Consider the following 27,058-nt stretch of genomic DNA (forward strand, 5'->3'; position numbering starts at 1 on the left):
ACAGGCTTTCTCTAGTTGCAGTGAGCAGAGGCTACTCTTTGTTGTGGTGTGCGGTCTTCTCATGGCAGTGGCTTCTCTTGTTGTGGAGCACGGACTCTAGGTGTGCAGACTTCAGTAGTTGTGGCTCGCAGGCTCTAGATCACAGGCTCAGTAGTTGTGGCGCACGGGCTTAGCTGCTCCACAGCATGTGGGATCTTCCCGGACCAGGGCTCAAACCCATGTCCCTTGCATTGGCAGGGGGATTCTTTTCTTTTTTTAATAGTTAAGACTTTTTAATATTTATTTTATTTATTATCTTTTATTTTTGGCTGCGTTGGGTCTTCATTACTGCACGCAGGCCTTCTCCAGGTGTGGCGAGCAGGGGCCACTCCTCACTGGGGTGCGCAGGCCTCTCACCGCAGTGGCCCCTCCTGCCATGGAGCACGGGCTCCAGACGCGCAGGCTCAGTAGTTGTGGCTCACGGGCTCTAGAAAGCAGGCTCAGCAGTTGTGGCACACAGGCCCAGCTGCTCTGCAGCTTGCGGGATCTTCCTGGACCAGGGCTTGAACTCGTGTCCCCCTGCGCTGGCAGGCGGCTTCTTAACCACTGCGTCACCAGGGAAGCCCTGTTGTCTTTTCTTTATTGCTTTGTATGAATTCTTCATATATTCTGCACATACTGTCAGATACGGATTAAAATATTTTTTCCTTCTCTATGGCTTGCCTTTTCACACTCTTAATACTATATTTAATGAAACAAACTTTAATATAATCTGATTTATCAATCTTTTGCTTTTGTTTACTGCTTTTTGTTTCCCATTTATTAAATCTTTGCTTATCCCACATAGTTTCTTATGTTATCTTCTAGAAGTTTTATTATTACACTTTTCACCTTTAGATCTATAATGCATCTAGAATAGATTTCTGTGAATGGTGTGCAGTAAGGATTAAGATTTTTTTATTTGAGTGTCTATCTATATATGAGTCTATTTCTGGACTCATTCTGTTTCATTGGTCTACTTGTTGACCCCTGTGCCTCTGCCACACTGACTTAATTATTGTTACTTTAAGTCTTTAATCAGGTGGTAAAATTCTCTCTGCTTGGTTCTTTTCAAGACTTTTGGCTATTATTGGTCAAAACTGTGTTCCCATGTAAATTTTAGAATCAGCTTACTATTTTTTGTAACAACAGAAATGGGATCGTACAGAATCTGTAATTTGGTGAGAGCTGACGTCTTTATAATATTGAGTCTTCCAACTCACTAGCATAGTATATATTAATATATCTCTTCATTTATTTAGGTCTTCAAATTTCTCTGAATAATATTTTATAGTTATCTGTAGAGATGTCTTACATACTTTTGTTAGATTTATTCTTAGGTATTTGATGCTTTATATGCTATTTTAAATAGTGTTACTTTTAAATTCACTTTAGGGCTTCCCTGGTGGCACAGTGGTTAAGAATCTGCCTGCCAATGCAGGGGACACGAGTTTGAGCCCTGGTCCGGAAAGATCCCATATGCTGCGGACCAATTAAGCCTGTGCGCCACAACTACTGAGCCTGCGCTCTAGAGCCTGCGTGCCACAACTACTGAAGTCCACGCACCTAGAGCCCATGCTCTGCAACGAGAGAAGCCACAGCAATGAGAAATCCGCATGCCGCAACGAAGAGTAGCTCCTGCTTGCTGCAACTACAGAAAGCCCACACACAGCAAGGAAGACCCAACACAGTCAAAAATAAATAAATAAATTTATAAAAATTAAAATAAAATAAAAACTTTAATGGGAAAAATTATAATGCATTCCATCCCAACCCAAGTGTATTAGTTTGGTAGGGCTGCTGTAACAAAATATCATAAACTGGGTGGCTTAAACAACAAAAATTTATTTGTTCACGAATCTGGAGGGTAGAAGTCTGAGATCAAGGTGTCAGTAGTACCAATTTCTTCTGAGGGCTCTCATCTTGACTTGTAGATGTCCATCGTCTCCTGTGTCTGTGCCCTAATCTCTCTTTATTAGGACATCAATCCTTCCGTTTTCTGTATACTATTTGTCCCCATTTTCAGTGGTGTAATATCCTTTGGAGATCAGCTTCTTTCTCCACCCCTCTGGAACTTCTTTCTGGGCTTCCTCTCTGTCAGATTCAGTCTATTAATAGATTTTTAAGGATTTTTCCCTAATCTTTTGCTTAATAAATAATGCCATAATAATGCCATAACAAATATCATTTTAAGTTGACTGCTTTATAAAGAAGTTTTTCTTATTTATATTCCTATCCATAGACTAGAGCAGAGTTTAGCAAACTTTTCCCGCAAGGGCCAGAAAGTAAATTTTTTAGACTTTCAGGAAACTATAGTCACTGTTGCAACTACTCAACCTTGCCATTATAACATGGAAAGCAGCTACAGTATGTAACTGAATGAGTGTGGCTGTGTTCCAATAAAACTTTATGCATAAAAACAGGCAGTGGTCTGGATTTGGCCAATGGGTAGCCATTGACTGATGGGCTAGAGAATGCTTAAATCTCCATATGCTTGTCAATATTGTATATTTATCAAATTTTTAATATTTGTTAATCAGATGGATAAAAACAGTGCACTTATTTTTCTTTTAATTTTCACACTTTAAATTATGAAAGAATCGAAAGTTTTGTTGTTTACTACACATCTTTTTCTTTTCCTGTGAATAGTCTATTTATGTCTGTTTTCTATGTTTATTAACAGCACTTTCTATTAAAGAATGTAGTCCTTTTCATCTGCACTGCAAATATTTTTTCATAATTTACATATTTTTGAGGAAAAAACCCTCAAATCTCTTTTTTGAGTTTTTTTTTAAAGTTTTTTTTTTTGATGTGGACCATTTTTAAAGTTGTTATTGAATTTGTTACAATATTTCTCTGTTTTATGTTTTATGCTTTGTTTTTTTGGCTACGAGGCATGTGGGGTATCTTAGCTCCCAACCAGGGATTGAACCTGCACCCCCTGAATTGGAAGGTGAAGTCTTTACCACCAGGGAAGTCCCCCTTTCTGAGTTTTTAATGCAATCAGATTTATAAATCTTTTTTTTCTTTAAATATTTTTTGATGTTGTATCATAGTTTTAAAAACCCTACCCCCTGTTCATGTTTTCTTCTACTACTCTTATGGTTTTATTTTTACTTTAAATCTCTGACCTATCTAAACCTTCTTTAGAATAAGTAGTCAACTTAGGCAGCCAACCTGCTTCTCTATTCTTGCAGTCTCCCATTCAAACTATCAAATAATGTGGACAGGGCTTCCCTGGTGGCGCAGTGGTTGAGAGTCCGCCTGCTGATGCAGGGGACATGGGTTCATGCCCCGGTCCGGGAAGATCCCACATGCCGTGGAGCAGCTAGGCCCGTGAGCCATGACCACTGAGCCTGCGCATCCGGAGCCTGTGCTCCGCAACAGGAGAGGCCACAACAGTGAGAGGCCCACACACACACACAAAATGTGGACACAGAGTGATTTCAGATATATAACTACTCCTCTTTTAAGACACAACTCAAGTAGCATCTCCACTATTAAGTGTTTCCTGACATCAACCCACCTGGGCAAAATTCACTCTTGTGTCCCCATTGCACTCTTACAAGTTTCTGCCGAAGCACCTGATACTTTCTGCACAGATCTGATTTCACATCACTCTCCTTTTAATGTCAGACTGTATATAATATGGGGAGATATATAGACACTGAATGTATTACAAATATATATATGACACATATATATGACATTGAATGTATTAATTGTAGTTATCTCTGGAGTTCTTATCTGCTAACTCTAATATATGTCTCTATCTTCAAGGTGCTTATTTGTGTCTTTAGTTTCTACCACAGTGTTTGGCACAGAGTAGATGACTGTATGATGACTAAATGAAACAACTTTAAAATACAAAACTCTACAATTGTAAGCCTGACATGCAAAGAAACAATTTCATATGGTAGCTGTAACTGAAGAAAAATGTAAACTTAAGTATATAAATATTATTTGGCAGAGCCTACTTATTTCGACAATAGAGGAGTATGTGTAGATTTACCATGGCCCTTAAATAAGGTTAATCATCCTCTTGTTAAGATTAAGTGAATTTAAGAAAACATTATGCTTCCCAGAACAACAGGAAAAGCATCCCAATATCTGTCATCATATATATAAAGCACGTAAAAGGTGAATTATGGAAAATCCATACTTACATGATTGCAGTCTGAAGAAATTTCATTTTCAGGCTAAAAGGAAAAAAAAGAAGAGATGATGTTAAAAAAATATCCTCTCAAGTTTTCAAACACCACCAAAATAAACTCAAAACAAGAAATCTGAATATTCAACTGAATATAATACTTCAATATGAGGAGTAAAATGGGGCTTATACATCTTTTAGATTGCTGAGGAGAAATATACCAGAAAAGGATGAGACATAGTCCCTTCCCAATCAATGGTACAATCTGGAAATTGGGAAAATGGAGAAGGATGTACTAAAGACATAAAGCAACAGTGACAGAAGTATCCTTACACGATACTTCATAATTTTGAAAGCTGAAGAGGATCAGGCACAATACAGGTGCCCTCGCTTTATAGAAAGTTAGATATCTGGAAAAAAGAAGGCTTATTAAAGAGGGCAAAAAAGGTCTGACAATGATTTAAAAATTAGTCTCACATGTCACCATTAGGGGAAGTGAGGTGGTGGGTACATGGGACCTCTACGTCTATGTTTGTAACTTCTTATGAGTCTATAATCTTGCAGGTCTATGATTAAAAATACAAAGTTTAAAAAAACAGAAATTATTTATATATTCCCATGAATACATTTGCTCATAAAGCCAGGTACATATAACAGAGATAGAATGAACTTTCAATTCTGTGACAAAAAAGTAGACTAAGTTAGGCCTTATATTGAATAGCTTTGCCATACACTTCTCCTTTAATTTCCTTGTTCATACAAGGAAATTGTTAAAGGAGATTGTTAAAGGAGATACAATTGTCTTAACGCATGCCATAATAAAGCACTATTTCCTTTGAGATTCCATAGTACTCCAACCTGCTCAAACAAAGTAAATTGTGTCCCCTCTATGAAATATTCCCGACATAGGTTGTAAAAGATGCCACTTTCAAAATAAAAAGATTCTCCCTATTCAAGGATAGAAATAAGGCAATACAGAAAACAGTAAATATTAACAAGTTAAGCAGACACACCTAGCATCACTTTAGGAAGAAAAAGGTTTCTAGGGAACTACTCATTCCACTACATTATTTAGCAGGCATTAACTCTAATGTACAAACTCATTTTTGTATTTACTTAATAAAATATTATATTAAAATTGACTTTAATTAGATTGCTAGGCCATCGTGAGATTATAACACACCACTTCTGAACTTTCTCCTTCCTTGTCTAAGTAAGAATAGATATTTTAATGTGTTTCTGAGGTGTCTTTCTACATCTCAGAAATCAGCCTCCATACTATGAGTTAATCTAGCCTAACTCTGTTCCCTTCACTGAATTCCAAGTGCTTAACTTATAGCCCTTAACAGTTTATTTGCAAGAATACTTTATTTTGTATAGGCAGTTTTCTACCTTATCCCCTTTTAATCTATCCTTTCAATTTTTTCCAATCAATCAGTAATTCTAGCTCTTTCTCAAAGCACAGATGGCAATTAATACCATTAGCATCTCTACTTGTGTTCATTCCTATTAAATGATAACTTTGGATTAAAGGGGCATTCTTGAAAGAAATTCAGAGCATTGGAGAATTTTCAAAGTAAAGTAGTCAAAGAAGATTTAAGTTACCTATGGAAAAAAAGCACTGCCACGTTTACAGTGCATAGGACTTAACATCAGCAAATTAATGATTGTTTTAACGTCTTACTTTCCTACAGTGATGGAATGGATTATTTCCCCCAGTTTTCTACTCTTCTTTAGTAGGATGTGATACCCAGATCCTTCGCCCTGTAAGTCTGCAGAACCTCCTGCTGTGGAATGAGTATATACCCTGCTCCACTGATGTTAGGTTAGGCCACTGACTTGCTCTGGCCAATGGGATTTTAGTAGGCATAATATGAGAAGAGGCTTTAAATGTGCTTGGGTGGTTTGGCTTGTACTCTCGCACTCCTGACATTCCCGATGCGAACAACATGTACGGAGAACTGCTAGTACAAGGAAAAGGGGAGACACGCGCAGACCTAAACCCAACCCGCAGCCCAGCGCACAGCCACCCTAACTGACCTGCGCGGCCATGAGCGAGAAGAATAAATATTTGTCATTATAAGCCCTTGAAAGTTTGAGGGTGTTTGTAATGAAGAAAAAAATGACTAATAAGCCCATCAGGCAAATGAAATAAGAAAAATCTCAAAACCTTTAAGTTGTAATTGGTAACTGCAATGATTTAATTTAGTGAATTATATTAGTAAGTACAGAGTACTACACCTTTTACGAAGGAATGACACAGTCCACAGAGACATACGTGAACTGCAAATGTGGAGGTCAGTGTTTGGTTTTCATCTCTCTCGTTGTATCAATTTGCAATTGACAATAAACTGGCTTATTTTTTTTCTTTCTAGATTTAGTTTTTCTACCCACAAAGAGAAGACAATATAGGAGTGCTATGAGAACAAGGTTATGATGTTAAGCCACTGAGATTCACTGAACTGAACAGCTATAAAGAATTTCTAAGTGTAATTATGAATAATTACTCTTATAAATTTAAAAGAGCCTTTAGAATCAAAGGACAAAGTAGTGGTTCAGAGGAACAGAACAGAGACTTGCAGAATATAAAATATAAAGTAGTATACGCAAACAGTGGGAACATGAATAATGCCAGCACAAACTAACTTTAGAGAAAGTATAAAGAGAAAATGCTATGGTTTGGCACTCAGCCATTTGATAAGAAACTAAAAGACAGAAATTTCAAGGAACAAAAACAAACATGGGGGGCTTCCCTGGTGGCGCAGTGGTTGAGAGTCCGCCTGCCAATGCAGGGGACGCGGGTTCGTGCCCCGGTCTGGGAAGATCCCACATGCCGCGGAGCAGCTGGTTCCGTGAGCCATGGCTGCTGAGCCTGCGCGTTCGGAGCCTGTGCTCCGCAACGGGAGAGGCCACAGCAGTGGGAGGCCCGCAACCCGCCCCGCCCCCAAAAAAACAAAAAAAAACATGGGTGCTGACACAGGTCTGGTTCTGAGCCTACACCATGGCCATGAGGTCCCAATCAAGTCACTTCATCAGACGTATCTATTTCTGCAAATCTGTAAATGTAAATAGGCTCGATGATCTTTAATCTTAGAATACGAATAGTATGAGGACTAACACCAGAGCTACTAAGGTTAAAAAAAGGCTGAGGATTTTTTCCTTTTATTAACAATCAGTGAAATAATACTCTGAAATGATTCCAAGAAATCAATCAACAAGTAAAAATACTGAATAATTATGAAGTACCCAAAACTGTGCTAGGCATTGTTGTGGGATACAGAAGAAAGGTAAGACACAAATTGTCCCTAACCTCAGGTAGTTTACAATCCAGTTACAGAAATAAAATAGTGAAATCAAGCAAGTAAGCAAGAGCAGGGACTGGAGCTAGGCCTGAAGGTTTAGACAGAAGAATGATTTCCAAAGGGGATGCAAGTTAGATGATCCCCTGAGGCTTAGGAAGAAAGCAATGGAACCTCTCTTTTTTGAAAAGCTCATGCTTTAACTTATACTTTAATGTTTTTATAATATATGTTAGAATAATTAATATTTTATGAATATATATCTACTAGGGTATGCTTAATAATTTTTTCAAATGATAAGAAGAACATGATCAAGATAGAAAACTGAGAGTTGAAACCTTGCTTCTCACCAGTTTAGGAGTCCTACCCCCATCCCTACCCCTTCAAATCAGAGGCAAAGTAAAGGTTCCTAGCTGTGGAAGCAGTAAATTAGAAGCTAAGCTTTGCCACATTATTAGCTGCTATTACGCTGGAGATAGAAATCTGGACTTTGAAAAGACTCTTACATCAAATGTTTCCTCTTTGGAATTAAAATAATTGTCCTCTTAACGATGGAAAACTGGGAGGAGAAAAATTTATGAAAAGCCTCACAAATAACTTTCTGTTAAGTTAAGGATCAAATGTTGGAAAAGAGACTGCTGAAGTTACATATATTAATATCAAAAAAGAAATGATTATGAATAGAGGAAAGAGAAAAAGAAGAAAATGTGAAGCATCCCAACCAAACACAGCAGTGACTAAAATAGAGAAGGAACTCAGTTAATGCTGAGTAAATGATGCAGCAATAGCACTGTAGGAGAGACAAGCCCTGAGTACTTGGAGACACCTGCCTGACTCCAATAAAGAATCTGACGGGTGCAGCAGAAAACAGCAGAAGTTGTCAACGGATTGAGCTAGGTGCTACATTTATTTCCTACAACATGATAGATTGCAAAAAACATGGTACTGCATCCAATTTACAGATAAAGATATTGAAATACAGAGAAACCAAGTCATGTAACCAAAGGTACATTGGTAGGAGACAACAAAACTGGAATTTACCTGATGACAGTAAATGACAACCATGTGTACTGTGATGCTTTCACCTTGATACACCCGAAAAAGAGCGAGTAGGTCAGGGTGACCACAATGATGGGGGGCCTCTGGGAGGTACAAGAAAAAGAAAGGTAGACAGGGACTTCGTGGGGTCCAGAGGTTAAGACTCTGAGCTCCCAATGCAGGGGGCATGGGTTCGATCCCTGGTTGGGGGACTAAGGTCCCACATGCCAGGCCAATTAAAAACAAACGGGCGGAATCAAGATGGCGTACTAGGAGGACGCAGAATTCGCGTCTCCTCACAATTAGGGCACCTACCAGGCACTGGTGGGGGACCACGGACAGCTAAGGGGACGGGAGGAACCCCCATTGACTGGGTAGGACGTGGGGCGTGGGGGTAGTGAAGGGGGAGGAGAAGTGGAGGCGGGATGGGACTGGCGCCCCTGAGGGGTGGCTGTGGGGGGGGAAGGGACCCCACGCCCGAAAGGGGAAATTGGGGGACCACTGGGAGGGCAGAGGATCAAAAGGGAGCGTGGCCAGGTTTACCATGCCCACTTGGGCCCCCGGGAGCCTGCTGAAGACCCAGGCCTGATCCTCGGCCCACAGAGGCCCCCTCCAGCTGCGCAGGTCCTGAGGGAGTGGGAGGAAGGCAAGGCAGAGTAAAAGTAAAGGCCGGACCTCCAGGACCAGCACCCCTGAGGGGTGGCTGGGGGAGGTGAGGAGCTCCTACACCAAGCGGCACCCACCCCCGTTAGGGGGTGAGAACCTGGGAGAGAAGGTGGGGAGGGGCACGGAGGAATGGAAGGAAACGCGGCCAGTGCATTCCCTGTCCACTTAGGCACCGGGAAGGCTGTTGGGCTCCCGGGCCTAGTCCTCTGTCCTTGGAGCCTCCCTCCTGTGCACAGAGCCCAAGCCCCGCCCCCACACCCCCACCCAGGGCCCCACCTCTACACTGGGAGACCCCATCCAACGAGCTGGGCCTAAACCCCACCCACACACCCTCACTCAGGGCCCTACCTCCAGACTCCGGAACCCCACACTCCAGAGGCCCTCCTTTGGATGTGCTGCCTCTCCCCTTCCCCAGGTCCTAAGCAGAGGCCCCACCCCACACTTGAACATGCCCGCTAGGCCCTACTCCATGCCCAAACTTCACCCGCCTACCTGCCTAGGCCCCGCCCCACCCAAAACCCCACCCCTGCCTAAGTTCCACCTGCTCCTAAACTCCACCCCCATAGCCCTTTTTTTTTTTTTCTTTTCTTTTTTCCTCTTTTAGATTGGGATTCTGTTATACCTTGTTGATTCATTGTTGTTGATTCTTTTATATTTTTATTTTTCCTAATATGTTTTACTTTTCTAATTTTATTTTATTTTTTATACTTTGTTAGTGGTCTCTCCTTTTTGGCTTGTTGCCCTCCTCCCTCTTTCTTTTCTTTTTTCTGCTATGGTTTTATTTTACCTTACTGCAGTTGTTTCAATTATAGTTTTATTTTTGCTAATATATTTTTTATCTTTCTAATTTTATTTTGTTTCTTATTCTTTGATATTGTACAGCTATTTTTTTTTCTTTCTTTCTTCGTTTTTTTTTTTTTTCTTTCTTTCACCACGCCATGAAACTTGCGGGATCTTGGTTCCCAGGCTGGAGGTCGTGCATGAGCTCCTGTGGTGGGAGCTCCAAGTCCAAACCACTGGACTAAGAGAGAACCTCAGACCCCAGCGAATATCAATTGGAGTGAGGCCTCCCAGAGGTCCTCATCTCAGCACCAAGATCCAGCTCTATCTAACTGCCTGCAAACTGCAGTGCTGGACGTCTCAGGCCAAACAACCAGTAAGACAGGACTACAGCACCACCCATCAAAAAAAAAAAAATGAAATGACAAAAAAATATGTTACAGATGAAGGAGCAAGGTAAAAACCTACAAGACCAAATAAATGAAGATGAACTAGGTAACCTACCTGAAAAAGAATGAATAATGATAGTAAAGATGATCCAAAATCTCAGAAACAGAATGGAGAAAATACAAGAAACATTTAACAAGGATCTAGAAGAACTAAAGAGCAAACAAACAGTGATGAACAACACAATTACTGAAATTAAAAATACTCTAGAAGGAATCAATAGCAGAATAAATGAGGCAGAAGAACAGATAAGTGAGCTGGAAGATAAAATGGTGGAAATAACTGCCAGGGAGCAGAATAAAGAAAAAAGAATGAAAAGAATTGAGGACAGCCTCAGAGACCTCTGGGACAACAGTAAATGCACCAACATTCGAATTATAGGGGTCCCAGGAGAAGACAAGAAAAAGAAAGGGTCTGAGAAAATATTTGAAGAGATTATAGTTGAAAACTTCCTTAACATGGGAAAGGAAATAGAGAATCAAGTCCAGGAAGCACAGGGACTACCATACAGGATAAACCCAAAGAGAAACACACAGAGACACATATTAAACTATCAAAAATTAAATACAACAGGTTTCCCTGGTGGCTCAGTGGTTAAGAATCCGCCTGCCAATGCAGGGGACACGGGTTCAAGCCCTGGTCTGGGAAGATACCACATGACGCGAAGCAACTAAGCCCATACGCCACAACTACCGAGCCTGCGCTCTAGAGCCCACGGGCCACAACTACTGAAGCCCGCATGCTTATAGCCTGAGCTCGGCAACAAGAGAGGCCACTGCAATGAGAAGGCCACGCACTGCAATGAAGAGTAGCCCCTGCTCACCGCAACTAGAAAAAGCCCGCAGGCAGCAACGAAGACCCAACGCAGCCAATAATAAATGAATAAGATAAATTTATTTTAAAAATTAAATACAAAGAAAAAAATATTAAAAGCAGCAAGGGAAAAGGAACAAATAACATACAAGGGAATCCCCATAAGGTTAACAGCTGATTTTTTAGCAGAAACTCTGCAAGCCAGAAGGGAGTGGCAGGACGTATTTAAAGTGATGAAAGGGAAAAACCTACAACCAAGATTACTCTACCCAGCAAGGATCTCATTCAGATTAGATGGAGAAATTAAAACCTTTACAGATAAGCAAAAGTTAAGAGAATTCAACACCACCAAACCAGCTTTACAACAAATGCTAAAGGAACTTCTCTAGGCAGGAAACACAAGAGAAGAAAAAGACCTACAATAACAAGCCCAAAACAATTAAGAAAATGGTAATAGGAACATACATATCAATAATTATCTTAAATGTAAATGGATTAAATGCTCCAACCAAAAGACACAGACTGGCTGAATGGATACAAAAACAAGACCCATACATATGCTGTCTACAAGACACCACATACAGACTGCAAGTGAGAGGATGGAAAAAGATTCCATGCAAAAGGAAATCAAAAGAAAGCTGGAGTAGCAATTCTCATATCTGACAAAATAGACTTTAAAATAAAGATTATTACAAGAGACAAAGAAGGACACTACATAATGATCAAGGGATCAATCCAACAAGAAGATATAATTGTAAATATTAATGCACCCAACATAGGAGCACCTCAACACATAAGGCAAATGCTAATAACAGCCATAAAAGGGGAAATGGACAGTAGCAAAATAATAGTAGGGGACTTTAAGTGGGGACACCCCACTTTCACCAATGGACAGACCATCCAGAATGAAAATAAATAAGGAAACACAAGCTTAAATGACACATTAAACAAGATGGACTTAATTGATATTTATAGCACATTCCATCCAAAAACAACAGAATACACTTTCTTCTCAAGTGCTCATGGAACATTCTCCAGGATAGACCATATCTTGGGTCACAAATCAAGCCTTGGTAAATTTAAGAAAATTGAAATCGTATCAAGTATCTCTTCTGACCACAATGCTATGAGATTAGATATCAAATACAGGAAAAAACTGTAAAAAATACAAACACATGGAGGCTAAAGAATACACTACTTAATAACTAAGAGATCACTGAAGAAATCAAAGAGGAGGGCTTCACTGGTGGTGCAGTGGTTAAGAGTCCACCTGCCGATGCAGGGGATACGGGTCCGTGCCCCAGTCTGGGAAGATCCCACATCGGCTGGGCCCGTGAGCCATGGCCGCTGAGCCTGCGCGTCCAGAGCTTGTGCTCCGCAACGGGAGAGGCCACAACAGTGAGAGGTCCGCATACCGCAAAAAAAAAAAAAAAAGAAAGAAAAAAAAAGAAATCAAAGAGGAAATCAAAAAAATACCTAGAAGCAAATAACAATGAAAACATGATGACCCAAAACCTATGGGATGCAGCAAAAGCAGTTCTAAGAGGGAAGTTTATAGCAATACAATCCTACCTCAAGAAACAAGAAGAATCTCAAATAAACAACCTAACCTTACATCTAAAGCAACTAGAGAAAGAACAACAACAAAAACCAAAGTGAGGGCTTCCCTGGTGGTGCAGTGGTTGAGGGTCTGCCTACCGATGCAGGGGACACGGGTTCGTGCCCCGGTCTGGGAAGATCCCACATGCCGTGGAGCGGCTGGGCCCGTGAGCCATGGATACTGGGCCTGTTCGTCCGGAGCCTGTGCTCCACAACGGGAGAGGCCCCTGTACCACAAAAAAAAAACAAAAACCAAAGTTAGCAGAAGGAAAGAAATCATAAAGATCAGATCAGAAATAAAAGGAAACAACAGCAAAGATCAATGAAACTAAAACCTGGTTCTTTGAGAAGATAAACAAAATTGATAAACCATTAGCCAGACTCATCAAGAAAAAAAGGAAGACTCAAATCAACAGAATTAGAAATGAAAAAGGAGAAGTAACAACGGACACTGCAGAAATACAAAGGATCCTGAGAGATTTCTACATGCAACTATATGCCAATAAAATGGACAACTTGGAAGAAATGGACAAATTCTTAGAAAAGCACAACCTTCCTACACTTAAACAGGAAGAAACAGAAAATATAAACAGACCAATCACAAGGACTGAAATTGAAACTGTGATTAAAAATCTTCCAACAAACAAAAGCCCAGGACCAGATGGCTTCACAGGCAAATTCTATCAAACATTTAGAGAAGAGCTAACACCTATCCTTCTCAAACTCTTCCAAAATATAGCAGAGGGAGGAACACTCCCAAACTCATTCTATGAGGCCACCATCACCCTGATACCAAAACCAAAGATGTCACAAAAAAAGAAAACTACAGGCCAATATCTCTGATGAACAGAGATGCAAAAATCCTCAACAAAATACTAGCAAACAGAATCCAACAGCACATTAAAAGGATCATACAGGGACTTCCCTGGTGGCTCAATGGTTAGGAATCTGCCTGCCAATGCAGGGACACGGGTTCAATCCCTGGCTCGGGAGGATCCCACATGCCATGGAGCAACTGGCCCATGTTCCACAACACCTGGGCTTGCGCTCTGGAGCCCACGAGCCAAAAGTGCTGAGCCTGTGTGCCGCGGCTGCTGAGGCCCGCGCACCTGGAGCCCATGCTCTGCAACAGGAAAAGCCACTGTAGTGAGAGGCACATACACTGCAACAAAGAGTAGCCCCCGCTCACAGCAACTAGAGAGAGCCTGTGCACAGCAACAAAGACCCGACACAGACAAAAATAAATAAATATAAAAAAATAAATTAAAAAAAAAAAAAAAAAAAGGATCATACACCATGATCAAGTGGGGTTTATCCCAGGAATGCAAGGATTCTTCAATATACGCAAATCAATCAATGTAATACACCATATTAACAAACTGAAGGAGAAAAACCACATGATCATCTCAATAGATGCAGAAAAAGCTTTTGACAAAATTCAACACCCATTTATGATAAAAACCCTCCAGAAAGTACGCACAGAGGGAACCTACCTCAACATAATAAACGCCATATATGACAAACCCACAGCCAACATCATTCTCAATGGTGAAAAACTGAAATCATTTCCACTAAGATCAGGAACAAGACAAGGTTGCCCACTCTCACCACTATTATTCAACATAGTTTTGGAAGTTTTAGCCACAGCAATCAGAGAAGAAAAAGAAATAAAAGGAATCCAAATCAGAAAAGAAGTAAAGCTGTCACTGTTGCAGATGACATGATACTATACATAGAGAATCCTAAAGACTCTATCAAAAACTTCTAGAGCTAATTAATGAATTTAGTAAAGTAGCAGGATACAAAATTAATGCACAGAAATTGCTTGCATTCCTATACACTAATGATGAAAAATCTGAAAGAGAAATTAAGGAAACACTCCTATTTACCATTAAAACAAAAAGAATAAAATACCTAGGAATAAACCTACCTAAGGAGACAAAAGACCTGTATGAAGAAAACTATAAGACACTGATGAAAGAAATTAAAGATGACACAAACAGATGGAGAGATATACCATGTTCTTGGATTGGAAGAATCAACATTGTGAAAATGACTATACTGCCCAAAGCCATCTACAGATTCAATGCAATCCCTATCAAACCACCAATGGCATTTTTCACAGATCTAGAACAAAAAATTGCACAATTTGTATGGAAACACAAAAGACCCTGAAGAGCCAAAGCAATCTTGAGAAAGAAAAACGGAGCTGGAGGAATCAAGCTCCCTGACTTCAGACTATACTACAAAGCTACAGTAATCAAGACAGTATGGTACTGGCACAAAAACAGAAATATAGATCAATGGAACAGGACAGAAAGCCCAGAGATAAACCCACGCACATATGGTCACCTTATCTTTGATAAAGAAGGCAAGAGTATACAATGGAGAAAACACAGCCTCTGCAATAAGTGGTGCTGGGAAAACTGGACAGCTACATGTAAAAGAATGAAATTAGAACACTCCCTAACACCATACACAAAAATAAACTCAAAATGGATTAAAGACCTAAATGTAAGGCCAGACACTATAAAACTCTTAGAAGAAAACATAGGCAGAACACTCTATGACATAAATCACAGCAAGGTCCTTTTTGACCCACCTCCTAGAGAAATGGAAATAAAAACAAAAATAAACAAATGGGACCTAATGAAACTTCAAAGCTTTTGCAAAGCAAAGGAAACCATAAAAAAGACAAAAAGACAACCCTCAGAATGGGAGAAAATATTTGCAAATGAAGCAACTGACAAAGGATTAATCCAAAATATACAAGCAGCTCATGCAGCTCAATATCAAAAAAACAAACAACCCAATCCAAAAATGGGCAGAAAACCTAAACAGACATTTCTCCAAAGAAGACATACAGATAGATGGCCAACAAACACATAAAAAGATGCTCAATATCACTAATTATTACAGAAATGCAAATCAAAAGTACAATGAGGTATCACCTCACACCAGTCAGAATGGCCACCATCAAAAAACCTACAAACAATAAATGCTGGAGAGGGTGTGGAGAAAAGGGAACCCTCTTGCACTGTTGGTGGGAATGTAAATTGATACAGCCACTACGGAAAACAGTATGGAGGTTCCTTAAAAAACTAAAACTAGAACTACCATATGACCCAGCAATCCCACTACTGGGCATATACCCTGAGAAAATAATTCAAAAAGAGTCATGTACCACAATGTTCATTGCAGCATTATTTACAATAGCCAGGACATGGAAGCAACCTAAGTGTCCACTGACAGATGAATGGATAAAGAAGATGTGGCACATATATACAATGGAATATTACTCAGCCATAAAAAGAAACAAAATTGAGTTATTTGTAGTGAGGTGGATGAACCTAGAGACAGTCATACAGAGTGAAGTAAGTCAGAAAGAGAAAAACAAATACCGTTACTAACATATTTATGGAATCTCAAAAAAAAAAATTGGTTCTGACGAACCTAGGGACAGGACAGGAACAAAGACACAGACATAGAGAATGGACTTGAGGACACAGGGAGGGGGAAGGGTAAGCTGGGACGAAGTGAGAGAGTAGCAATGACATGTATACACTACCCAATGTAAAATAGATAGCTAGTGGGAAGCAGCTGCATCACACAGGGAGATCAGCTCAGTGCTTTGTGACCACCTAGAGGGGTAGGATAGGGAGGGTGCGATAGGAAGGGTGGGAGGGAGATGCAAGATGGAGGGGATATGGGGATATATGCATACATATAGCTGATTGTTACACAGCAGAAACTAACACACACTGTAAAGCAATTATACTCCAATATAGATGTTAAAAACAAACAAACAAACAAAGCAACCAACCCCCCAAAAACCAAAGAAAAGTAGACAGGATGAATAAACAGAACTAGTGCTCTAGACTGATTTGTTTAATGAATTCAGATGCCCGCAGCTTGGGTAAGAAACTGGTAATTAGATCAACTAGGGATCTGGATTAGCTCTTCGAATAACCACAACAGGTTATAAAAAAAACTTTGCTTAGTTCATTTGGCTTTTCTAAATCAATGACTTAAATGTTTGGGGTATATTGTACTTTAATCTCCTAATTGGCTAAGTTAAGTTGAAACAGTTGATTTTAAGGCTTAATACCCCTAGCCCTTCCTCTAAGTTCTATAAACTCAGTATGGGCTTTAAGGGATAGAACTGTGGAGAAAGAATAATAGACTAGCAGAAGTATTTAGCTATAGAAGCTCTGTGATTTTATTTATTTATTTTAAATATTTATTTATTATTTTATTTATTTATTTTCTCCTTTATTTTTTTTGGCTGTGTCGGGTCTTAGTTGTGGCACATGGGCTTCTCCCTAGTTGTGGCTTGAGGGTTTTCTCTCTCTAGTTGTGGTGCTCAGGCTCCAGGGTGCATGGGATCTGTAGTTTGTGGCACTTGGGCTGTCTAGTTGAGGCACGCAGGCTCAGTAGTTGTGGCGCACAGGCTCAGCTGCCCCATGGTATGTGGGATTTTAGTTCCCTGACCAGGGATTGAACCCACATCCCCTGCATTGGAAGGTGGATTCTTTACCACTGGACCACCAGGGAAGTCCCTAGAAGCTCTGTGATTTTAGATGTGTCACTTCTCTAGACCCCCAAGAACAGGCTTTGGACTATAACAGGGATTTCACCACCTAGGATCCATGACAGACTTAGGAGTGAGATTGTCCTGAAACTGAATACAAACTTCTGTGTGCAAGTATATTTTCCTGAGAAGAGAATCCACAGCTGTCATCATAATCTCAAAAAGTCCATAAATAAGTCAGAAAGAGAGATATAGCATGATATTGCTTATATGCGGAATCTAAAAAAAAAAAAGACACAAAACAGATACAAAACAGATACAGACTCACAGACTTAGAGAACAAATTTATGGTTACCAGTGGGGATAGGGCGAGGGATAGCTAGGCAGTTTGGGATTGACATGTACACACTGCTATATTTAAAATGGGTAACCAGGGACTTCCCTGGTGGTGCAGTGGTTAAGAATCCGCCTGCCAAGGCAGGGGACACAGGTTCGAGCCCTGGTCCAGGAAGATCCCACATGTCACAGAGCAACTAAGCCTGTGCGCCACAACTACTGAGCCTGTGCTCTAGAGCCTGCAAGCCACAACTACTGAAACCCATGTGCTACAACTACTGAAGCCCGGACACCTAGAGCCAGTGCTCCGCAACAAGAGAAACCAACGCAATAAGAAGCCCGCACACCACAAGGAAGAGTAGCCCCCGCTTGCCGCAACTAGAGAAAGCCCGCATGCAGCAACCAAGACCCATCCCAGCCATAAATAAATACGTAAATAAATAAGGAAAAATAAAAATTAAAAAATGGATAACTAACAGGGACCTCTTGTATAGCACAGGGAACTTTGCTCAATATTATATAACAACATAAATGGGAAAAGACTTTGAAAAAGCATAGATACATATATATGTATAACTGAATCACTTTGCTGTACACCTGAAACTAGCATAACATTGTTAATCAACTATACTCTAATATAAAATAAAAAGTTAAAAAAAAAGAACACTGGACAGCCTTCAAGACAATACTATGGCAGTCTTCAGAATAATAATCAAAGCCAACAATGCACTGAAGTACAGTTGACCCTTGAACAACATGGGTTTGAACTGCATGGGTCCACTTATATTTGGATTTTTTAAAATAAATGCACACTATGGTTTAAAAAAAAAAGAAACATGGGTCTAAGATGGTCAAGATTCTTTCCAGCTTTCTGAGTCTATAAAAGCTGAGATGTGGAACACAAAAATAAAGTATTTGTTGAATTACCACACAGGTAATTTTTGTATTATGATTATGGTTTCCTACTACTTCATCTTAATCATTCTCTGCTGGTCAAAGTCAGAACAAACAGGTTGCAGAATATACTGCTGAAAAGCCTGAGTCTCAATGTTCTCAATTAATTCAACCATCACATTCACTTAAGAGGATGATTTTTACAAAGAGTAGAAGTCTGGAACTACGATTTCCCCAAAGGCGAACAGGCTGAGTTAATGAGTCTGGCAGGAGAAATTAAAGGATTCACAAAACTAACCTGGAAGTTGTCCCAGTTTCTGAAACAGAAATCTTGGGAATTAGACTGTGTCTAAAATATGAAACATTCTATAGTCACATCCATTGACGTTGAACTACCCATCAGATCACACCTGATACTAAATTAAGTGGCAATAGACTCTGTTTATTAATCACTAAGAGAAAACAAAAAACAAAACAAAACAAAAAAATCAGTAGCATTGGTGCTTTCACGGCCTTGCAAAAATCTAAAGGCTGGGCAACAGCCTGATGCCTCCTTCTGATTAGAAACATTCTGCTACAGTAGTAAGTAAATTCTTCTTCTGGGAGTTTATACATTAAGAACCCCGTAAACTTCCAATCATATGAGCAATTCATTTATTAACTTGGCCCAAACCACTTCACTCCTGCCCACCAAAAAAAGCACACTGAAAATAATATAGTTGGTAATGATTAGATAAACTCAATTGTTTAGTCTGGGTAAACGTTCCCTGAGCAAGGGAAAGTAAACTGAATATTAACCCTCAGTCAGATTCATAACTAAGTTCCTTTAGTGCCTTATTCTGGCTTAGTCAGAATTAATTCTTAAATTTATTTATTTATTTATGGCTGCATTGGGTCTTCATTGCTGTGTGCGGGCTTTCTCTAGTTGCGGCGAGTGGGAGCTACTCTTCATTCTGGTGCAGAGGCTTCTCATTGCGGTGGCTTCTCTTGTTGCAGAGCATGGGCTCTAGGCGCGCAGGCTTCAGTAGCTGTGGCTCGTGGGCTCTAGAGCATAGGTTCAGTAGTTGTGGTGCACGGGCTTAGTTGTTCCGCAGCATGTGGGATCTTCCCAGACCAGGCCTTGAACCCATGTCCCCTACATTGGCAGGCGGATTCTTAACCACTGCACCACCAGGGAAGTTCCCCAGAATTAATTTTTATTTGTACCCAGGATAGCTGCTAAGTATTGTTTTTCCAAAAGAACAGTGATAAAACATAAGCTTCATGCCCTCCAACCATGCTCTGATTCACTAAAGAGTTTTGCTTTTGTATGATTCTTTAACATTCATCCATCTTTTCAGAAAGGATTTACGTACAGGTTCAGTGCTAGATAAAAAGAAAAGGTATGAAACAGAGTTACAGATGCTGGCTCTCAAGTAAATTACTGTGGTAGAGGAGGTAAAACATGATTCTGTACCTAACAGTCACACAAAGTTGAATGTGGAGTTGAAGGAGCTGATATCTTAAAGAACGAAAGAAGTACCACGACCCCTCATGAGTTAGGATGACAGAATCAGAGAGAATCTAATGGAGGAGGGAACAATTGAGTTTGGCCTTAAAAGGAGGCTGTGATTTGGTGATGTAATACTGTGTCTAGGTTGAGGCAGATGAGAGGGGCTGTGAACAGTAGGTGTGGAGGAGTTTGAAAGGTATATTCTGTACAGAAGGCAGAGACCTGAGCGAGAAAGTGAGGAACTCTGTGGTGACCATTCTTAGGCTTACATATTTGGCATCTCCTAATACACGGTGAGATAACTACAAAATTTTAATAAAATCCCAACATTGGTCCAATAGTGGTTTGCCATCGTCCGTATTAATATGTTATGGTAAACTCAGTGCAGAGAGCGGTGCTTCAATTTACTGTTATTTACCTCTGTGCTCCCCCAATGGGTGGTGGGGTTAACAACAGGTAAATAATGCATAATTACTTTTTAATAATCTTTAAATATTTATTAACTTTGAAGAAGGAATAAGAACAGCTACTTTAGAAACTGGAGAGACACCCAAGCACTGATCTATTCATAGAGTTTTTACACAGCTCAAGAAGTGTACATCATAGGGGCAAAAAATAGTACAGAAGACCTATATACTATATACAGAAAGATTCAGAAAAATCCATTTCTAGAAAGCAGATCATATGGATTCACAGACCTCAATGAATCTAGGAGAATCAAAGGGAAGCAACATAAAGCCTTCTGCTGGGGCATCAAGGTAGGAACCAGTCCATGTATTCTAAGAAAAGCTTTTTCCTCTTGATCTAAATGTTTGCTTCCAGCTGGGTTCAGAGAAAGGTCCTGATCATTTGAACTGGTTGTTAGTCAAAGTCCCTTTCATGTTTGCTTTCTTGGCTTCTAGTTCAGCTAGCTCTTGCAATTGCCTGTTGCTCAGGACTTTGCGTTCCAACTGTTTTTCAATCACTTTGGCATTCTGTGCACACAAGTCAGCAACTTCCCTAGCCTCAATCTTCTCTTCCTCTTCATCATTAGCAGACACAGTGACAGAGCTGAATGTGCCCATGTCTTTAGTCCATTTGGTCATTATCACCTTCTTAGGAGGCTCTTGTTTCTGGGTGTATGTATTTCATTTTCCCAAAACCCTGGCCAAACTGGACTACTGTTCCATCCACAATGGAGGTCATGGGAGCATTCTTCAGTGGGGACTGGCCGAAGAGTGGCAGTCTACACTTCGTACACTTCTTCCTGTGCTGTCCTTCCACACCTTCAGGCCTCCAAAGATACACAGTATCTTCAACTTGTGTTACAAAATTTGTGACTGTGTTTGGCAGCATCAATTACATAGACCAATCCTGGCGACTCTTGGGTAATTTCTCTGACAGTCCAGTACCAGGACCATCTGGCAACACGAAGAGTAACAGACATCAAGGGGCTTCTCACCATCATCATATTCCTCCCCAGGTCGGAGGTGTTGGAGCAGACTACTGCCCAGGGCACTACTTTAGGTGTAGTTCAGAGAAACAGCCCAAAAACTCAACACCAAGAATGTTACTCAACGTTACTGCTATAGGAACATGATACAATTTAAAGGGATAAAAGATAAATAGGCAAGACCCCCCACACACAAATTAGGGCCCATTTAACCCTGGTTCTTGGACAGTCAGGGGACTATGATGAGGTCAAGACTTATTTGTCTTGTACCTTTAAAATGAAAAATATCCTCAATGGCCTTTAATTCTAATTATATATATATATATATATATCCATATCTATATCTATATTATAGTGGGAATTAGCAAATGGTTCTGCTCTGGTTCAGGTAACACAGTTACTCATAGATAAAAAATACTGGCAAGACTTGCAGCTTTGTCAAGTACTAATTCATTCATCTTCAATGAGGCTTTAGCTCTATTTTAAAAATATGAAAGCACAATAACCTGGCTAATTACTGGACTTGACAGCTCACACACCAAGACTGAGCAACTCTTGACTCATTGACAGAATGATCCATATATCCATGAAGATGCTATGCCCCAAAATTCACTTTGAGAAGTCAAATTACATCTTATTTTTGCCTAAGGAAACTCTAAAACTACTTCAAATGACCAAATGGAAACACTCAAAATTAATAAAATTTATCATCTTCTGCGCCCAGAGCAAGGAATGACAAATAAGGATATAGTAATCTAGTTACTGAACAAAAACTGCATCATTACATTATGGCCCAAAGGATACACATTGGATTATCATTTTACAAATCTCAAAGTTTATTAAAAATGTAAATTACAGGGCTTCCCTGGTGGCGCAGTGGTTGAGAGTCCACCTGCCGATGCAGGGGACATGGGTTTGTGCCCCGGTCCGGGAAGATCCCACATGCCGCGGAGCAGCTGGGCCCGTGAGCCATGGCCGCTGAGCCTGCGCGTCCAGAGCCTGTGCTCCACAACGGGAGAGGCCACAACAGTGAGAGGCCCGCGTACCGCAAAAAAAAAAAAAAAAAAAAAAGTAGATTACAAAACCAAGTAATTTTCTGTACTATAAGAAATGTTGTGAAGTTTTTCCCCACCCCACCCCCCCATTTTTCTATTATGAATCAGAAATAAAGGTAGCTATAAACTGTAGGAGACAGGTCATCCTCAAAAGAATGTTTAGAGAGATTTCTTTCACATACAGAGCTCAGTCAACCTTTTCATCCACCTTCCATTTGGGACTGCCTAATACTGAAGAAATGCAGGGATGGTTCTGTGATGACAAGTGCTGTAAAATCCAGTTATGGCCTTTGCAAGGATTCTGCCTCACTTCACCATCGTGAATGAATGAGTTTGTCTGGAACTAAATCATCCTCATGAGAGCCTACTATCAGCAAGGAGAAAAAAGTTACCTCCTACCAACTCTTTTTTTTCTCCCTAGGAGACAACTTAGAAATTCAGAATCCAATTTAGTCCTAATGTGGGGGGACGGGGAAGAAAAAAGAGTCAGGCATTCTATCAAATGCTTGGCCAGATTCCCCTTTAAGCTTCAACGGAAAGAACCTTGGACAGGTCTATCAATGTGGCTTCCAGCCATGACAGGCACACAGATGTAAAGAGATAAAAGACCTTGTTTTTCATTGCCCAGTTTCCTGGATAAAGTCAGTTTGGGTGCTCATGTTACAAAAGTGGCACCTAGAGCATTATCATTCACTCTAAAGTGCCTAACGTTTATAAACTACTTTGCAGACAATTCATCAAAAAGGACACATTTCCTCTGAACGGTGAGGCTGCAATGACTACTACTGCTATGCCAACACTACAAAAATACAGCCTCAAAATTCTTCTGAAATAGCCACTCACAGTGTCTCATACCTCATAAAAACAGACACCCTATAGTAGATCCCCTCATTTCATCGTGTTTGAGAGGAAACATGGTAGAAAGAATTCTGGATTAGGAGCCAAAAACCTTAAGTTCTGATTCCAGTTCCATTGTATATTCATTGCATAACAAGCCTTGATCAAGTCACATAATTCTTCAGGCTTCAAACTTCATGTCTACAAAACAGATAACTCCTGCTTTACGTACTTCACAGGGCTGTTATGAGTAGAATTATTTAAAAGGCCTTTGAAAATTATACAGGGCCTTGCAAATATAAGATAATACTGGGGGCTTCCCTGGTGGCGCAGTGGTTGAGAGTCCGCCTGCCGATGCAGGGGACACGGGTTCGTGCCCCAGTCCGGGAAGATCCCACATGCCGCGGAGCGGCGGGGCCCGTGAGCCATGGCTGCTGAGCCTGCGCGTCCGGAGCTTGTGCTCCGCAACGAGAGAGGCCACAACGGTGAGAGGCCCGCTTACCGCAAAAAAAAAAAAAAAAAAAAAAAAGAAAAGATAATACTGGCCCTTCAGTCTCTGCACATAATCTAATCAAATAAACATCAAAAGCAACATTACTGCTTTCTAGCAGTCCACAATTCATGCAGGAGAAGAATAAGAATTCAAAATAAATGACATACATATTTGATTGTATTTGTATATACTATCTCTGCAAGGACACATAAAAATATTTACTTTCACTATATACCCTTCTGCACTTTTTGAATTTTGTATCACATGCAAAAAAGAAGAAGAAAAAAAGAAAAACCAAAGATAATTCCACTTTAAGACATAAACATAGACACCTTCGAAAATATCTGGTATACATCTTCATGGTTGGGGCACCGAGGAAATTTAATGATATACCCTCCTCAGTCCGTATTTTTCTCTTTTTTTTCTCTTCCACTGTCTATTCCAAATAGGGTAGTGGTGGGGAGGAAATATGGAATATCAACATCCTCTGGGACATGGCAAGTGGAAATCTGGCCCTTTTAAGAGCCCTACAGGGGACTTCCCTGGTGGCGCAGCGCTTAAGAATCTGCCTGCCAATGCAGGGGACATGGGTTCGAGCCCTGGTCCGGGAAGATCCCACGTGCCACGGAGCAACTAAGCCCATGTGCCACAACTACTGAGCCTGCGCTCTAGAGCCAGCAAGCCACAACTACTGAAGCCCACGTGCCCTAGAGCCCATGCGCCGCAACTACTGAGACTGCGTGCTGCAACTACTGAAGCCTGCACGCCTAGAGCCCACGCTCCACAATAAGAGAAGCCACCGCAATGAGAAGCCTGCACGCCACAACGAAGAGTAGCCCCTGCTTGCCACAACTAGAGAAAGGCTGCGCAGAGCAACGAAGAGCCAGCACAGACAAAAATTAAATAAATAAATGAAAGAAGAAATGTGTATTAAAAAAAAAAAGAGTCCTACATTGGTAGTTCTACTCTAAGAAAAGCACATTAACAATTTTTTTTTTTTTTTTTTTTTTTTTTTTTTTGCGGTATGCGGGCCTCTCACTGTTGTGGCCTCCCCCGTTGCGGAGCACAGGCTCCGGACGCGCAGGCTCCGGACGCACAGGCTCAGTGGCCATGGCTCACGGGCCCAGCCGCTCCGCGGCATATGGGATCCTCCCAGACCGGGGCACGAACCCGTATCCCCTGCATCGGCAGGCGGACTCTCAACCACTTGCGCCACCAGGGAGGCCCCACATTAACAATTTTATGGCCTAGTTTTCCCAGTGTGGTCAACTGTTACATGGGAGTTTTAAAATGAGAGATGAAAACAAAATTCTCTGAAGAGCATTATAGGAATTATGAGCAGAATGTCATCCTCATACACTGTTGGTGGAATGATAAACTGATGCAACACCTATGGAAACAGTACAGAGATTCTTCAAAAATTTAAAAATAGAACTATCGTACGATTCAGCAATTCTACTCCTGGGTATTTACCTGAGGAAAACAAAAACAATAATTTGAAAAGATATATGCACCCCTATGCTCACTGCAGCATTATTTACAATAACAAAGATATGGAAGCAGCCTAAGTGCCCATCAACAGACGAATGGATAAAGAAGACATGGTACACACACATACACACACACATAATGGAATATTACTCAGACATAAGAAAGAATGAAATCTTGTCATTTGCAACAACATGGATGAACCTAGAGGGTATTATGCTACGTGAAATAAATCAGACAGAGAAAGACAAACACTGTATGATATCACTTATATGTGGAATCTAAAAAAAAAACAACACAAATGAACAAACATAACAAAACATAAACAGAGTTACAGATACAGAGAACAAACAGATGTCTGCCAGGGAGAAGGAGGGTAGGGGGAAGTAAGAAATAGGAGAGGGGTATTAAGAGGTACAAACTTCCAGTTGCAAAATAAATGTCATGGGTACGAAATGTACAGTGTGGGGGATATAGTCACTAACCACGTAATATCTCTGTATGGTGACATATGCAACTGGACTTATCATGGTGATCATTTTGGAATGAGGAGAAACAATGAATCACTATGTTGTATAACAGGAGCTAACATAGTGTTGTAGGTCAATTATATTTCAAGAACAAACAAATAAACAAACGAACTTATAGAAAAAGACATCAGATTTGTGGTTACCAGGGAAGAAGGGCAGGGGGTGGGGAGGGTGAGAGGAATTGGACAAAGGCAATCAAAAAGTACAAACTTTCAGTTATAAAATAAATAAGTACTAGGGATGTAATGTACAACATGATAAATATAATTAACACTGTTATATGTTATACATGAAAGTTGTTGAGAGTAAATCCTAAGATTATCATCACAAGAAAAAAAATTTGTTTTCTATTTATTTAATTTTGTACTTCTAAGAGATGATGGATATTCACTAAACTTTTGTGATAATCACTTCATGATGTATGTAAATCAAATCATTATGCTGTTTACCTTAAACTTATACAATGCGGTATGTCAATTATATCTCAATAAAACTAGAAGGGAAAGTAAAGGAACAGAATGTCAATTTTAATATGGTACCTTTTATACTCTTTATTTGCTATCTCAGATGATTCGGAACAGCTGAATATAGGTACAAATGTGTCAAAACAGTGGCTACTACAGCCAAATGCAAAGTGGGAAAGGAGACTAAAATAGAGTCAAAATTTCCAGACATCTGACAATACTATTAATGTTTATACCCAGTAAATCTGGAATGATTCTATCAATGTAGCTCATTACCTCCAATCCAACTATGTTACTGCTATAATTGTGAAAAGATAAAACCAAAAAATGGATATAAGATTACAGGATGAAAAAAAGTCCTGAAATTAAATATACTTTCTCATGCTCCATACCCAAGTATCTAAAAATACCACATTTCTTCCATACTGACTAGTGGTGAGTGCACTGTTTACTTTTACTGGCCTGATGAGAAGCCAATAGGGCTGAATTGCCAGACTGTACAGAACCCTTTCTGTATAACCCATTTCAGATGATTGGTGCTGCTTAAGAGAACAGCTGTGATTCAGGGACTGGCCTTCTATCTGAATTAAGTCTGCAACTACATTGCATAATTCTGAAGGATGTGCAAGTTTTGAAGCAGGAATGAGCAGGAGATAAAAATTCAGTTAGATGAGAGAGATGAAGAACTTAAAAAAA

General features: G+C 40.2%; 1 protein-coding gene and 1 pseudogene across 2 annotated transcripts in view; both read right to left on the minus strand.

Moving 5' to 3' along the window:
* Positions 1–27,058, minus strand: part of GLG1 (golgi glycoprotein 1) — a 150,663-nt gene that overhangs the window by 64,252 nt on the left and 59,353 nt on the right. For both annotated transcript variants that reach the window (XM_060083047.1, XM_060083046.1), the window contains exon 2: positions 4,185–4,217. In XM_060083047.1, coding sequence (XP_059939030.1) covers positions 4,185–4,217 — 33 coding nt within the window. The remainder of the gene's footprint in view (positions 1–4,184; positions 4,218–27,058) is intronic.
* Positions 20,909–21,573, minus strand: LOC132480531 (STING ER exit protein-like; annotated as a pseudogene).

This window comes from Mesoplodon densirostris, chromosome 19 (genome assembly GCF_025265405.1).
Source record: "Mesoplodon densirostris isolate mMesDen1 chromosome 19, mMesDen1 primary haplotype, whole genome shotgun sequence".
NCBI classification, from domain to species: Eukaryota; Metazoa; Chordata; class Mammalia; order Artiodactyla; family Ziphiidae; genus Mesoplodon; species Mesoplodon densirostris.